General features: G+C 48.6%; 1 protein-coding gene across 4 annotated transcripts in view; it reads left to right on the top strand.

Annotated features, from left to right (window-relative positions):
• Window positions 1-1661: 1661 nt before the first annotated feature.
• The window catches only part of LOC123026999 (tumor necrosis factor receptor superfamily member 10A-like), a 37407-nt gene continuing 22567 nt past the window's right edge, over window positions 1662-16501 (top strand). For all 4 annotated transcript variants that reach the window (XR_006415436.1, XR_006415434.1, XR_006415435.1 and 1 more), the window contains exon 1: window positions 1662-1837. Coding sequence is in view for 1 of the 4 variants with exons in the window: in XM_044437312.1 (XP_044293247.1) it covers window positions 1673-1837 (165 nt within the window). In the remaining 3 variants the exon portion in view is untranslated. The remainder of the gene's footprint in view (window positions 1838-16501) is intronic.

Here is a 16501-nt window from a genome sequence, read left to right as displayed (position 1 = left end):
AAAAAGGGGGCCCTGAACTTTCAAGCATCTGCTCAGAGGCTCAGAACCTATCCCACATGGATATGGGAGTCCTACTGTATGATGAAAATGTTTCACCAGACATACTAGACAACCCTCCAATTTTTGCCTATTTCTGGTTTCAAGGGTCATCTTATGTGTCAGTATTTACAGTACATTTATTTGGCCAACTAAAATGTCACAAAAGTAGCAGGTACTTCTAGAAGGGAAGCATAGCATTTTCTTGCCCCTAAAACCCACAAAAGCATCTGGCAGCATCAAACCACGGACATTTTATAGTAAATAATAACAAAATTATAATAACTTTTTTTTAGTATCTGGCCTCATGGATTAGAATCCACTTCATCAAATGCATCAAGTATTTCTCTTGAATTGGCATGCATGTATATATCATAGAGATACAAAATGGGGGGGGGGTCTTAAACAATGCTGTTAAGATAGCAAAACAATGCTGAAAGTATAATCTGCAAGCATTAAAGCTTCAAAATAGAAGCAAAAGAAGTCCTAAGCCTGTTCACAGAAGCAGTAATGGGTGATAACACTATCATCTCAGCAGTGCCAAGTGAATTAACATCAAAGGCCCGAGAGGGTGGTTTTTGCCCTGCCCTCTGGATGTCTCATCCCACCCCACACCTGTAAGCTGCTTCGCTGAGTTACTCACAGGACCCTGATAAGCAGATCTGGTGAGGCAGTCTGACTTGCCACTGTATTTTTGAAAGCAACCAGCTTTTTCTCAACTTCTCTCCACTTGGTTTGCTAATAACTATATTTCATCAGAGACGAGTTTATTGTCTAGTCTAGTCTAGAGCTAGGCTTATTTGTACACCAAATGGCTTAGCAAACCTGCCGGCTTGTCTGTAAAGGAGTTTAAAGAAAGCTCTAAAACAAGGGCCTGTTTTCCTCTAGACCCAAACCCACAAGCCTTTCTTCTTCTGGGGGCAATATATTAAAAGCTGCAAGGAGCAGTAGAAGTGTTACTTTGAGGAATACTGACAAAAGGGTGTCTTTCAGTGACACATACTTTTGGACACTTGACTTCAGAGCAACCCAAGGCATGCTGGGACGTGTAGGGCCTTCTCTCTCTAAACATACGTAGGACTGCATCCCTAAAGAGCTTATGCGGAGCCCTTTGGACAGCCAGGGGTATTACATCACTTCTAAAACACACAATTATAACCACCTCCCACGCTTGACAAGTAACACTACTGGAGACTTGAGAACCACAAAACCGTTTGCCAACCCCAAACTTTTAAAAGACGGACGCAGGTTTGGCCTTTAAACTCCTTTAAATCACGGCACCCGTAGCAATAAACACCCCCTGCTTCTGAGGCTGCTGCTCCCAGCCCTCACCACGCCTTTAGGGACCCCTGGGGAGGTGAGGGCCGGGTTTTGGGCTCGGGGCTGCACCACAGTCCGCCCTACCTCGCGGGGAAGGGGTGAGACGTGCGGCCATGCCGGTAATGGACCCGGCTGGGGGATAACAGCTGAGCTGTTACATATCTGGCGGGGAGCAACGTTTGCAACTTCGGAGCGCCACCGCGCTGCGCCTTGGAGAGCCTTTCCAGCGCCTGGAGTGGGAGGGGACCGGGGGGGCGGAGCGCTTCAGCGGCGGACTTAAATCCTGTATTCGCCTCGGCAGCGCGTAGTTACTCCGATGGCGAAGGTGGTAGGGTGTGCGCTGTGCTGCGGGCTGATTTTTCTCTCCCGTGTCCTCCACCCTCCGGGAAGTTGGAGACGCGGCCGCTGCAGCCCAGCCTCGGCGTTTGCGATGAGCGCAAAGTGCCTCCTCATCTTGCTGTGCGCAACACTTTACGCTCCCGTGAGTGGAAAGCTTTTCGGGCCCCGCTTCTTTCTCGGGATGCTTTTTTCCTGTCTTCCTTCCTTCCTTCCTTCCCTTCACGACGACGCGCGAGCACTTCCAGGGTCTGCTCACGGTCCCCCCAAATGCTGCGCGTGCCCGCTTTCCCTACCGTCTTTCAATGAAGTTGCCTGTAGTTGTGAATAAAAGTCTGCCGCATTTCCTCGAAGGTATCCCTGTGACCTCCGAGGAACTTGCTTTGGAGTGGGCGCGCGTAGGGTTGCGCCGCGTGGGGGGACCAGAGTTGCGGGGGGGGGGTGACGATATGCAAGGTAGGCCTTTCCTCCTTGCCCCACGGTGGGGGATGGGAGGGGGAAAAGACAAGGCACGGTCGTGTCCTCAGGTAAGGAGAGGCGGGGTGACGCTTGCTGTGGGGCTTCTCGAGAGGTGGGCAGGCCCTCCTCCAGCTAAGTCATGAGGGGGTGCTCGGAGAGAGCAGAGAGGGATTCGCTCAATCAAGCCCGTCCGAAGTCTCTCCCTTCCCCACGTGAGCGCTTTCTCCACTTTCCTGCGGAGGGAACATGCCCGGGCAAGTGTGCCTTTCCCACCCTGTTTGAGAGAGGGGATGCGAAGAGGTAAGGAGGGCGATGAATTTGCGGCGTCGCCTCCCCGAGTCGCTTTGCTTGTCATTGGGAGTTGCAGCCCGTGGCAAAGTGGAGGCGTTGTGTTTGGGGGGGGCGGGGGTAAACGAGGAAGCGTCACAGGAGTCTGACATGGTGTCCCGAAGCGAGCGCAAAAAGCGGGCACGTACGCGCCCCCTTGTGTAAAGAGGTGCCTCGCTAGCAGTGTTCACACCACGCGTAACGGAGCGCGAGGAGAGGCTCCAGGGCGCTTCCTAGGGCAGCCGTGTGCGCGCACGGAGCGAATTACGCCCCCTTCCACGTACCGAGCCCTGTACCGGATTGTGCCGGCGCATTCCGGCAGAGCGATGCCTGGAAAGGCGTCCCATGGCAGTTGCGGCGACCTGCAGCCGGAACACCTGCTCGGGCTCGCGGTTGACTTGGGAAAGTGGACGCGGAGTGAATGGGGCGCCCGGAGAGGGCGCTGCTTGGGAAAGGGCAGGTGGCGTGGGGAATCGCCTCCAGCGCAGTCCCCCCCCCATTTCTGCCCTGGAATGTTGACCACGTGGGTGCAGCCCGCTTCTTTAATAAAGAGCGCGCGTAAATGGGTAGGAAAGTGTTGGAAAATCCCGGGGGAAGGAAAATGGAAATGAGTGGCAACGCTACGCCCCTTTTCTACTCTTCGCCGGCTCCACCTTTCTGATGATGCAACAGCAGAGCAACAAGCGTGTCGCCGCCTTCCCGCCGGGCTTCATACCGCGGCTGCCCCTTCCTCGTTCGCTTCCTTCTCTGGATGCCTCCCCTTTCGGTCTATCCTTGTTGCTTCTGAGGCTGTAAAGGCATGCCTTTACTTGAAAGTAAGCCTTCTCCTGCGTAGGCGTGCAAAAGATCGCAGCATACCTGCGTATGAGTAGCTGCATTGGAGCCACTGCGATTCGTTTCTAAGAAAACGTGCTTAGGCTTTCTAGTGGGTTCATGTAGCTGGGTATCAGTCTCCCCCCCCCCCAACACACACACACCACCCGCGGCTTCACTTTTTGCAACCTGTTTTTTCTTCGATAATTTCTGTCACTGGGCAAGATTTAGCTGGTTAGAAATAAGCAGATAAGTGAAAAAGGGTGGCAAGTTTCTAAGTTAAATCTAAGCAAATGAAATGTTGGCTATATTCTGGGGAAATGTACTAAGTAAAATCATGGTTGGTGTTTCAAAGTCGATTAGCCTGCTTGGGTGGAAGCATTTTTGGGTCAATGGCTTTTGAGTGTCAGGAGTATTTGGGGGGCATATGTCCCCTTTCCTGGAAATAGTGTAAAAAAGTTTATATTTTTTCCAGATTAGGTGAAGGCGTTTTTATTTTCTCAATCATTTTAGTTCTTCTTTTATTAAGTTGAATCTGTATTTTCACTGCTACTAAGTTTTGGTTTTATACTGTCGTTTTAAAATTTTGAAATGTTTATATTTTAAAATTCTAACTATGGTAAATTACCCAAAGAACTTTGGCTACTGGGCACTAGAGAAGAGTAGTAAATTAGATAAGGTTATTGTCGTGGCATTCTGATTTGGGGGAACATGGAAGGGGAGAAGAGGATTAGAACTAGATTAGAACCAAACAAGCTGGCTAGCATTTTTACTTGCAGTGCCCCCTCCCCATTTTTAACAAATGGAAAAAGTTAACCTGACGATAACTGCCCTTTTGCCCCCCAGATGTTTGTGACTACAGCTCCCATCATTCTCAGGAATGCTGGGGAGTGCAGTCTAAAACCTCTGGAAGACACCATGCTGAGACAGCAGTGGAGAAACTTACCTGCACCATCAACCACAGGGTAGGGGAGGAAACTAAAAAGCACCTAGGGGGCTGATTTTTATGGCTGTAAATAATTAGGAATCCCCATCAAAATCAGAACAGCCTCAGGTAATGTGATGCTGCCAGGTTAGCCCTCTTGTTCAGAGGTTTTAAGGATGAGGTAAAAAACTAAAAAAAGCCAACACACAGTTCAGCTACCGTCAGACTTTGTGTAGCCCGGAATACGCATCTGATGTGTGTGTTTGAGAGCAGCAATCACAATTTCATGCACAGGAAACCACAGTGATAATATTGCAACCACCACTGGTAGTTCGGACTTTGGAAGAGTTAAAACGTTGGCTTAAGCGCTTCTGCTAGTGAGAAGCTGTGGAATATAAGGCAGATGAAACCCAGATAACTTTTTAATGGGGTGCTTGGCCTGTGAAGACAAATAAATATTGTGCGGAGGAGGACTCGCAAGGGCAGTGACGCCATTTGGGTCCATTCGGGGCCGTGCGGGGGCTGGGCTGGCCAGGGACTCTATGGGTCGGCTTTCTTAATTTGCTGTCGGGGGGGTGGCATGGTTTTATTGTTTTTAATTTTATCTGTTTTTTTCTGTCTGTTTTTAATGGATTCACACTTGACTGCTTCTTTGGGGTTGCCTGGGGAGCTCCTGGGCGCCACCATTGGGGTGGTTATGGGCAGTGGGCGTTACGGCGTTGGGGTTTAACGGGTCCGCATAGAAGGAGGAGGGACAGATGGTTGACACCTGTCCCCCCTTCTGGTTATTCCCCCAGCCGGAAGGTTCCGGGTATGCTTATCAACCGCCCCTCGGGCCTGACGGTGCTGTTCCTTAATGCCAGGTCAGTCCATAATAAAACATCCCTCATCCATGACTTAATTGTGGATGAGGGGGCCGACCTGGCTTGCATCACAGAGACTTGGGCGGGAGAGGGTGTGGGGGACATACCCCTCTCTCAGCTGTGCCCGCCCTGGTTTCTGGTTCAGCATTGGCCATGCCCGGGGGGGAGGGGAGGGGAGGGGGTCGCTTTAGTTCATCGAGCCTCTCTTTCCCTTGCGGGGCTTCCTGTCCTCTCGAGACCAGGTCTGGAGTGCCTCTACTTGGCATTGGGCGACCGAGACAGATTGGGGATCCTGTTGGTGTACCGTGCAGCCTTCTGCCCAGCAGACTCCCTGCCTGAGCTGACAGAGATTGTCTCGGACCTGGTGTTGAGGACCCCCAGGATGTTGGTCCTGGGGGACTTCAATCTCCATGCTGAGACTGTTCTGACCGGGATGGCTCAGGACTTCATGGCCTCCATGACGGCCATGGGGCTGTCTCAACATGTCACTGGCCCGACCCATGAACATGGACACACGCTGGACCTGGTTTTCTCGACGGGACAGGAAGAGGGTGATCTGAGGGTGAGGAATTTGTGTCTGACTCCCCTGTCATGGTCAGACCACTTCCTCGTGAGGTTTGAGCTCAATGGCGGCCTTCCCCTCTGTAAGGGTACAGACCCTATTGTGTAGGTCCGCCCTTGGAGCCGGGTGGATCTGGATGGATTCTTGAAAGCTCTGGGGGAGTTTCCGGTTGGTAAAGCGGGTGCTCCTGTTGAAGCTCTGGTCGAACTGTGGAATGGGGAAATGACCAGAGCTATTGACACGTTCGCTCCTAAGCATCCTCTCCTGCTGGGCAGAGCCCGTTCATCCCCTTGGTATACACCTGAATTACGGGCGATGAAGCGGGTTGGGAGACGACTAGAGCATAGGTGGAGAAAATCTTGGGATGAATCTGACCGAACACACTTAAGAGCCCATTATCGGGCCTATGCTGTGGTGGTGAGGGCAGCGAAGAAGAAATTCTTCTCCACTTCCATTGCCTCCTCACAGTGCCGTCCAGTGGAACTTTTTCGGGTGGTACAGGGGCTGGTACAGCCAGGCCCCAAGAATGATCCTGTACCACCCTCGATAACCCGCTGTGATGACTTTGCCCAGCACTTCAAGGAGAAAGTCGCTCAGATTCGTCATGAGCTGGACTCTGCTAGTGACTCAGATTCCTTAGGGGAGGTGCCAGTGTTACCGTCTGGTCACACATCGTTGGATGAGTTTCAGTTATTGCGGCCTGATGACGTGGCCAAGGTGCTTGGACAAGTACGTACCACCACCTGTGTACTGGACCCCTGCCCATCGTGGCTACTATCCAAAGCCAAACACGGGATTGGTTCCTGGATCGGGGAGGTCATCAACGCCTCTTTGAAGGACGGCCGGGTGCCTGCCCCTCTAAAGGAGGCGGTGGTCAGGCCGGTCCTAAAGAAGGCGTCCCTGGATCCAGAGATGGCCGCCAATTATAGACCAGTGGCCAACATCCCGTTTTTGGGCAAGGTGCTGGAGTGGGTGGTGGCGGGACAACTCCAGGCTCTCTTGGATGAGACTGATTATCTGGACCCATTTCAGTCCGGCTTCAGACCCGGGTATGGTACTGAATCTGCCTTGGTCGCCCTGTATGATGACCTGTGCAGGGAGAAAGACAGGGGGACTGCGTCCCTGTTGGTTCTCCTGGACCTCTCAGTGGCTTTCGATACCATCGACCATGGTATTGTTCTGGATAGGCTAAGGGGGCTGGGAGTAGGAGGCACTGCTTGGCAGTGGTTCCGCTCCTACCTCGATGGCTGATTCCAGAAGGTGGTGCTGGGGGACTTTGCCTCTGCGCCATGGCAGTTATGCCATGGAGTTCCGCAGGGGTCTATTCTGTCCCCCTTGCTATTCAACATCTACATGAAACTGCTGGGAGAGGTCATCAGGAGGTGTGGGCTGCAGAATCATCAGTACTCTGATGATACCCAGCTCTACCTCTCTTTTTCAACCAATCCAGGTGAGGCAGTGGCTGTACTGAACCGGTGCCTGGCCGAGGTAATGGGCTGGATGAGGGCCAATAAACTGAAGCTCAATTCAGACAAGATGGAGGTCCTGCTGGTAGGTGGTTCGAACTCCTGGGAGGTAACTTGGATCTTGTTCTGAATGGGGTGGCACTCCTTCTAGGGTCCGCAGCTTGGGAGTGCTTCTCGACCCGGAGCTGACTTTGGAAGCTCAAGTGTCGGTGGTGGCGAGGAGCGCTTTCCATCAGCTTCAGCTGATCCATCAGCTGCATCCCTACCTGGAGGATGACTGCCTAGCGACAGTGACGCATGCTTTGGTTACTTCCCGGTTGGATTTCTGTAACGTGCTCTACGTGGGGCTGTCCTTGAAGACAGTCCAGATACTTCAGATGGCACAAAATAGAGCAGCCAGGTTGCTGACGAGGACTGGGTGTTATTCTCATATAACCCCAGTCCTCTACCAGCTTCACTGGCTTCCCATTGAAGTCCGGGCTCAATTCATGGTGTTGGTAATTACTTATAAAGCCCTTAACGGCTTGGGACCCGGATACCTGAAGGAACGCTTGCATCCGTATTTGCCCTCCCGCCCCTTGAGATCGGCAGCAGGGGCTCTCCTCCGGGAGCCTTCCGTAAGAAGTATCAGGAAGCAAAGTACCCGGAGGAGGGCTTTCTCTGCGGTGGCACCCCATCTCTGGAATGCGCTCCCCAGAGAGGTCTGCCTGGCGCCATCATTATTTGTTTTTCGGTGCCAGGCCAAGACCTTATTATTCAAACAGTATTTTAATAATCTTTAATATTTATAGTTTTAATTATGCAGCCAGTGTGTTTCCAAGTTTTAATTGTAATTCTATTTGTTTTATTTATTTGTTGTTATGCGCCGTCCCGAAGCTGTGTAGCAATGGGGACGGCTTATAAAAACTTAAATAAATGTTTAGGATGAATTGACTGTAGTCCTACCCATGCGCCGCATCTAAGTAGGGCCCCTGAACAGAGTGGGACTGACTTCTGAGTAAACATGTATAGGATTGTGCACTTGATCCCCTTTAGACCCAGGTAAAGTTCTTGTACGAATCTTACTTACTGTACTACAATACTAAGAGTATTGTTGGGTGGAAGATTTTCCAAACCACAAAATTTTCCAGTGCTTGTTTTTTTGTATTTCATAAATTCATTAGTAAGAATAAATGAATGCCAATTGCAAATAAAGCAGGAGGTAAGTGAGGCAGTTTCAAAGTTATAGGTAAACAATTGTCAACTTAGCATGACAATTCTTTGTGTTGCTCAAATGTACTGGTATGTCAACATTTTAGTACCTTTCTTAAATATAAACACATTGCAGAAAGTATGTGGAAATTGGTTTCTACTACTGTGTAATATAGAAATAAAACAAATAAATGTCTTCATTTTTAAATCATTGATAATATAAGATTTCAATAATTAGTTCTTTAATTTTCCCCCTCAGATATTTCAGTTCAGAATTAATATGGGGTAGTTTTTTAGCTTGGGTTTTTTAGCTCTTTGTTTAATAAATGCAAGTCAAATAAATAAATCATGCTCCTTTAGATCACTGTCCAGGATAGTTTTTTTCCTAACCTCTTATCTTCTAAATGTGTTAGAATTTAGCTCTCTTGAACCTGGTCTAGCATGACCAAAATCTTCTGGCAAACCTTATATCGCTCACCTTGAACTTTTCAGAGAGGGCCATTTGTTTATTTATTGGATTTTAATATTTATTGATGTGTAGTTTTAGTTTTTTAATTGTTAGATTGTGAGCTGCATTGTATTTAAGTGGTAATTTATTATGTTCTATTGTATTTGAATGTATCTTATTGTGTTGTAAGCCGCCCCGAGGCTTCGGCAAGGGGTGGCATAGAAATGTAATAATAATAATAATAATAATAATAATAATAATAATAATAATAAATGTTTTAATAAATAATGTTAGATTGTGGTGGGGGGACATCCCATGAAGCTGATTGGTGGGAGATTCGGGGCAGGTAAAAGGAAGGGCTTCTTGCAGCTGCAAGAGGCCATCATGGCCACAAGTGAGACAGCTTTGAAAGGGGATTGGACAAATTTGTGGAGAAGGTTATCAAAGGCTACTAGTCCTCATGGCTATACTGCTTCTAGTATCTGAGACAGTGTGCCAGCTGTCTGGGGAACATGGGTGGGAGGGTACTCTTGCATATTTGTCCTGCTTGTGGGTTTCCCCTGAGCAGCCGGTTAGCCACTGCATAAACAAAATGCTGGATGAGACGGACCTGGTTTTATCCATCAGGGTGGCTCTAAGGTCTTCTCTCCCCGTTTAATGAACATGGGCTAACCTTAAGTTACCAGCCCCTCCTGGCATCAAGGTGCTGGTGTGTTGATAGGGTTGCATTGGCCTACTGTGTAATTGAGGTGAATGTTTTGCCATTTTTGACATCGCTGTGTCGCGTGGCCTCCACGGATAGCTGATTTCCTGAGCCAACCCTTCTACAGCATAGTATCTTCCAGATGTGTGGATTACAGCTGCTGTCAGAGCTGGCTGAAGAGGATGGGTGTTGTAGTCTTGAAGCAGACTTTGGTAGAGGTTTTGTTGGTTGGATAAGGTGGGTGTCAGCCACTGGGAGTTTTGTCAGGCGAACACTTGGAGTAGGAACCTGGAGAGCAGCCATATACGGTGTCGGCTTCCTGGGCGATCTAGTCCCTCGTTGGCAGCGTGGCAGCAGGGCTGTCCCAGCTTCAAGGAAGGTTTCTTTCGTGTCCCTCCGTGGAGCAGTGGGGGACTCAACCCGGTGCCCTCCTCCCCCCACGTGCAAAGCAGGTGCTGCACCCGTGAGCTGTGGCACATCTCCCGAGATGCACCTTTCACTAACATGGCAGCACTTGGGGGCAGGATAAACATTCAGGCAACGTCCAGTCTTTCCTGTCTGCACCTTGACCTCAGTCTTGCTGTCCGTAATAAGTGGACTCGGGTGTGAGAGATCAGCTCTCACCTCCATTGGAAGCTCGGCTTTGGGGTAAGGTCACACCTCCCCTTTGTTGGTGATTGCGCTGCAGGACTGTTGTGGAGAAAGCATAAAGTTTAGGATAGTTGGCACTTGAGAAGTTTGGATCCTTTCGCAGAAGATTTGAAAATGGCTTGCAGATTCCTTAGTAAATCTTTTTTCTGCACATCAAAGTGCCATTTAATAGATTTTTTTCCCCTCGGCACCAGTATCATTGTCAAAATCAGTGGCATAGTATGAAAATACTGTGTCAGCCAGTTCAGTGCTCAGGCCCTGGTTAAAAGAGAGGTTATCACATTTCATCAGAGAAAAAATCAAAGCCCAATCATGGGTCAGGCCAAGCACGGATGCTGCTCTTTGCTGTCTTACTGTACGTGGCGCCACCTGAGTGGAGGATGTGGGTCGCTCATGGAGAACCTCTGCAAAAGAAAACAGCAACAGAGGTGTTGCCTCCCAGACAGCAAACCCAAACAAAATCCTTGCTTTGAAATAGTGTCCTGTTTGGGCAATTAACAGCTCTGGTTTCTCAGAAGAGAAACTGCTGTTTCAGAGACTAGGCTTGTCTTCTTATTGTGTTGCTCCATTAAGAACACTTTGATCTCCAAAGCGGGTGGGAGAGAAAGCAGCTAAGATTCTGGGTTCCTTGATTGCATCCAAGAATCCTGGAACAAGGAGGGGAAATTCAACTGCTCTGCAGATGTTCTTGCTTTAATGTCTGGAACCTGCAGATGACCTTTTGTTCATTTGAGCAGCATGTGGAGAATGCACTGCCTTTTCAGGAAGGAAACGGTGTCGCGTGAGCTGTCATGCCTTCCTTTGCTTGGGCAGAACACGTTAGAAGTGCTGAGTCACAGAGGGCTGCCGAAGCCTCCACAGCACAGGCTGGAAGCCAGTTCTGGCAGTCCAGCCTCCTCACCCCACCAGCAAGCCATTGTGAGTAAGGTCTGTGCACAAAGAGATTAACTGCTCCCGAACTCTTCCCCTCCCCTGTTGGCCCGTGACTCACTCTGGAAATATTTCCCAAGACTTTGCACCTAAGAGGAGGGCGGGGAGCAGGAGCTGGTGGATGGAAAAAAGCACATCAGGCTGCAGAAGGGTGCTTTCCTTAATGGGGGTGAGAAGGAAGAGTGGCTGGCTGGCTGGCTGGCTGGCTGGCTTTAATTAATTAATTAATTAATTCCTGATCCATCCCTTTAGTCATAAGGCTCTCTGGGTAGGTTACAGCAGGGGGGAAAAACGTAGGGCAGCCCTCATTGGTGTTTCAGTCGAACCTTTGGCTTGCACGCTGGAGTGCAGAGTGATACCTGTCCTGATCAGCCACCAGAGGATCTTGACCTGTTTGGGTTTTTGGTTTAATAGCTGCAGAGCAGGATCCAGTGGTTAACAACCAACAAAAGCCCTGTGCATCGGAATGGTTCTTGCCATGTTCTCCTGGGGAGTCCCTCTGTTTTGCATCTTCTGACAAACAGGCCTTTGTATGTCTGACTCTTGGGGAAAGCACCTTTTCCTCCCCTCCCCAACACTTGCAATGCAACAAGGGGTTGGTTGGCTCTTTGTTTTCTTCCTCCCTTCAATCCTTCTCTTACGTCTGCCAAAAAATGGCACTTCAGGCAGCTGACAGGACCAATGAAAACAACATTAAAATGCAATAAACACAATAAAATTAAGAACTCAATTAAAATCAACTCCTGACCGACTTTACAGGCTAAAGGCCTTCTCCTGCTGGCAGAAGGAGAGTGTTTAAGAAGCAGGCTTCCTCCTGGGGGAGGGAGTTCCGTACTGGGGAGGCACTAAAAATTCCTCTCTTAGATGGCCACCAAGCATGCCTCAGAAGGGGTGGTCTGGAAAGAAGGGAGTCTTCGGATTCAGGTGGGTTGTGACGGGAGAAATGCAGTGTGTACACAGCCCCACTCAGCAGCCTGGTCTGAGCATTCTGGAGCCGCTGAAGCTTCTGAAGGTCTCAGCAGTGCCGACGTCCTGCTGGCTGCTGCCAGAACCTCAAGGACAAATCCAGAAGTGCACCCACCCCGCAGAGCTGAGTCTTTGGGGCAGTGCAGTGCCTTCCAGAAGAGGCCAAGTACCTATTCCCTGATCTGACTCTTGCCCAGCCATAAAAGCACTTCTGGCTTGTCTGCTTATACGCCAATTTGTTTGCCCTCATCCAGTTCATTACCAACATCAGGCATCCTTTTAGAACCTTTAATTTCTAATTAAATTAGAAATTTTTAATTTTTAATTTCTTGATGGTTTGTAGATGGAAAGGAGATACTGCAGCCCCACCTCCTGAATGGTTAGCGGCAGGGCAGATTTTAAGCAAAAATAGTCCTTGGCTGACAGTGGAATATGGTCCCTGGAAGCATCCTCAGAAAGGAAGAGGTTCTGCACACCTGACCTCCCAGGTTCCAGTGTACGCCCTGGGCCAGCATGGGCCTACACTGGGATCCAGCAGGGACAGTAACTGCCCAGAGAGCTGCAGCTGTGGACAGTGTAGAGATGATGATGATGTTCATGTTCGTTCGTTACTCCATTGTATAACTAGGATGGTTGGAAGAGTGTGTGCATGATTGCAATGCTCATTATTACCTTCTGCAAGCACCCCCCCCCCATTGTGAAGCGTGGAGTGGTGGTAGGGAGAAGAGCAAGGCTAATTGTGTTTCACAACTGTGTCACGCAAAACGCAAAAGGGGTGTCTTTAACGTGATGGGGAAAAATCTTAGTCGAGAGTTCAGCTGTGGCTTCACCTCTCCGTTTCTATGTTTCTGGCCTTCTGTTTTGCAACTGCGTGGCCGCTCCATATCCCTCAATCGTGCTCTGCCATTGTGGTTTCCCGTTGCTTCCTTGCTCGGCACTAATAAACAAGATGTACCCAAATATCTCTCTTCCTGAATGACAGGGTGCGGGCAAACTCAGGTGCCTAAAGTATTTTTAAATAATGTGGAGCTACAGTCTGTGCCCACACTGCTTGCTTTCAGGCTGTATTCCCCCGGTTTAGAACTGCTGACTAATAGCATCTTACAGACTAACAATGTTTTGAAATTTTTAATCGATCCTCTACCTCAGCAGAGCCTCAAGTCTTACAAACAGGTAAAATGTTAATAAAACTAAAAGTATTAGTGTGCTCGCATTCAGGTGACCCCATATGAAAGAGCAGTATAAAAGCGATCCAGAAAAGGAAATGCCAGGTAGCATAAAAATGATGCACCTGGGGGTAGGTGTGATTTGCTCCCACAGCTTTATACATACCTGTGCACATGCCTGCTTGAGGGCTTGGTGCAGAAACTTGACTTAATGTTGTTATGTGTCATCAAGTTGTCCCTAGCCTGTGGGGACCCTGTGAATGAAAGCCTTCCAAAATGCCCCATTCATGACAGCCCTGATCAGCTCTTCCAAGTCCAAGGCTGTGGCTTCCTTAGTGGAGTCCGTCCATCTCTCATTTGGTCTTCCTTTCCTCCTCCTGCCTTTGATTTTCCCCTGATAGGATTGGTTGCTCCAGGGAGTTTGCCTGGTGTTGTATTTGAAGTATGACAGCTTCAGTTTTGCTTGTAAGGAAAGCTCTGGTTTGATTTGCACTAGGACTTGCCTTTCTGGAGACTCGGGGTATTGGCAGAGCTCTCCTGCAGCACCACGCTTCAAACACTTAAATTTTCTTCCTTGTCCAGCTTTCACACCCATACATTGTGATTAGGAATATAATAGCTTGGATGACCTTGACCTTGGTTTCCAGCAAAATGGCCTTGGTGATCTCTTCTGGTTCCTTCATTGTTGCTTTTTGACATAATGCATTTGTTAATTTTTAAAGTAACCTGGCACCGTCTAGAGCTGTATGGTTACAATTCCAGCTTTCCTAGTGGTGCTAGCCAGAATGGAAGGGTAAGCACTCTTTCAAATTCCTTCTTAAAGAATTACATGTTGCTTAACTTGTAGATTACAGCAGACCCAGAAACGGAAAATACATTTTGAAAGCTCCTTGCTATTCTTGTTTACCTGAAATTTCCATTTGTGGCTGTTAGTGAAGGGTTCTAAAATTAGCTTGATAGCAAAACTAAGGAATTTTTTTGCTTGCTTGGGGTTTGCTTGCTTGCTTCCAATTAGAAGTGTATGGAATTAGCAAGAAGTAGTCTCTCAGTTACTTGAAAAGATAGTACCGGTATATCATACCCGTACACGGGAAATATCTGGGAGTGGGTGACCTTGGAGGTAGCTGTGGAAACTGCATTAGCATCTGAGCCCATGTGCTTTAGTCACACCTGAAGAGGGAAAGTATATCAAGTGCAAGGAGCACGTTAATTCTCCCCAGAAGCTTTTTGTTCTGCACAGGCAACATTTTGAGATAGCCATGGCCTGACTCACGCACCTTGCGTAGCTTTAATCTTTCATCCAGGTAGTAGTAAGGTGTGCTTTCTTTAGTAAGCAAACTGGGGAAGAAGTCCTTTATTTCAACATATAGCACAGTTTTGAGTCACTAGAATCGTTTTAATCTGCTGATCACTCGTTCATGGTTTACTGAACCGGTTCTCATTTTTTTCATCATTGCACTTAGTCATATTTCTTTGTATGTTGGCGCTTTGTATCTTGGTTTTGTATTTTAATTTTGATGCATCCATTGAGAAATAAGCTGAACTGTATTTCACATTCGGAGAGGTTGTGGGAACTTTAAGAACTGGTGGATCGGGTTGGCTCAGGACCTGGGATGCAAATTCTGATTTGCTGGTTATCTTTTAGGATGGATATTGGGCAAGGAGAGAATCTTATCTTGGTCCTCCACACGTTCTTGTCTGCAACCTGCCATGCCTTGCATGGGGGGGCGGGCAATTCAAGTAAGCTTCTGAGCTGGACACGTACGGGCATCCAAGGCTCGGTGCAAGGCATGGCAGGGGCAATTTCTCCCCCCTGTGCTCTGTACTCTGTATTTAGCTGTTCAGATGAAGTATTGTGGGCGGGAGGGAGGGAGAGAAGGACACTGGATGCCCTGTGGATACAATGCAAGATGTTGACTCCAGCCTCCCAGCCTCCCAACATGCCTCTTCAATCTCTGAGGTTGGTTTCCGACCTTGGAGATGCAGCCCGTGCGTTTCTTTCCATGCCGGTTGCAAGCCGGGCTGGGAATGCTACATTTGGCATTCTGGCTCTTCAGTCCAAAAACCGTGGAGCTGGACCACCGAATCCTAGGCCCCCGCAGGCAATAATGAGAGGCCATAGCACTGTCCCCGTGGGTGTAATCATATGCACATTTAGAGAGGCCTAAACACCCAGCATTCCCAGCCCAGGCCTTTCTTATATCCAAACCTGCATAGGATTGCACTTTAGAAGGTAATTTTAATAAGGAACATGGTGTGTGGGGTGGAATTGGGCTGGGGAAATACTTTTTTCCCATCTCTTCAGGAAATTCTTTTTTCAGTTGTTTTGCACTGCAACTCCCATCCATGACCATTGACCGTGCTTGCTGGGGCTTATGGGAGTTCAAATCCAAAACATCTGGAGGTACTTAGTTGAGAAACACTGGCTTAGAACATCCTGCTGTCATGCGGAGCTTAAGCTTTCCTTGTCAACAGTTAGGCACCAAAGCCATTGGGCAAGATACTTCTTCGTTCTGCTTTCCATTTAAAAAAATAAATAAATCCCTAAAGTCCTGGTGGTCGCACTCAGCCTTTTCACAAGGGTTTTCTGCTGCATGGAACAAAACAGTTCTGAAGAGGGTTTAATTGTTCCTGTTTCTTTCACTTTTGTGGTCTGCCAAAACAACCCTTCCTAGCCCAAGACCGGCACTTTTGCCCGTTACTGCTCACTAGCTGATAGATGCATTGCTTATAGACGTAAGTACAGGAAGGTGCGGGGGCTGCTCCATGATTCATAATGGAATTATAATGAAAACTTTTGCTCTTCCTTCCCTTTGCCCTCAAAATCTGAGACGCTGATACCTTGTAGAAGCAGGCTAATACTTGTACAGGAACAGTTGACTCATACTTAGAGCACTTCTGGGTTTATGTAGAATTATGGATTCTAGAGTACAGAAAACAGTTAACTGGAGTCTTTGGACTTCAGATCCCAGCAATGTTGGCCATTGGTCAGGTTGGCAGGGACTTGAGGGAGTTGAAGTCCAGAAACATCTGGAGATGTACCTTTTTGGCCACCTGCTTCTAGAACAGCTCTGCACAGCCAGGGACCACGTGTTATGGTTACAGTTCCCTGTCCTCTTCTGTCAGCATGACTGTGATGTGCTGGCTGGTGAGGATGGGAACTGTAGTCTCAGTGGCACCAGGGAAAGCTCTCCTTTGTATTCTGAGCAAAAGTGCATCTAGAAAAAGAAGGCGCACAGGATCGGTTATGGGATTGGCAGCCCTGGTCATGAGATGTTGCCACTTGAGCATGTGGGCCTCTGACAGAGGTGCCGCAAGCTAAAAAGATTCCCTTGTCTC

This window comes from Varanus komodoensis, unplaced genomic scaffold (assembly GCF_004798865.1).
Source record: "Varanus komodoensis strain SLA01 unplaced genomic scaffold, ASM479886v1 scaffold30, whole genome shotgun sequence".
Classification (NCBI taxonomy): domain Eukaryota; kingdom Metazoa; phylum Chordata; class Lepidosauria; order Squamata; family Varanidae; genus Varanus; species Varanus komodoensis.
This window is presented reverse-complemented; position numbering and strand designations above follow the sequence as displayed.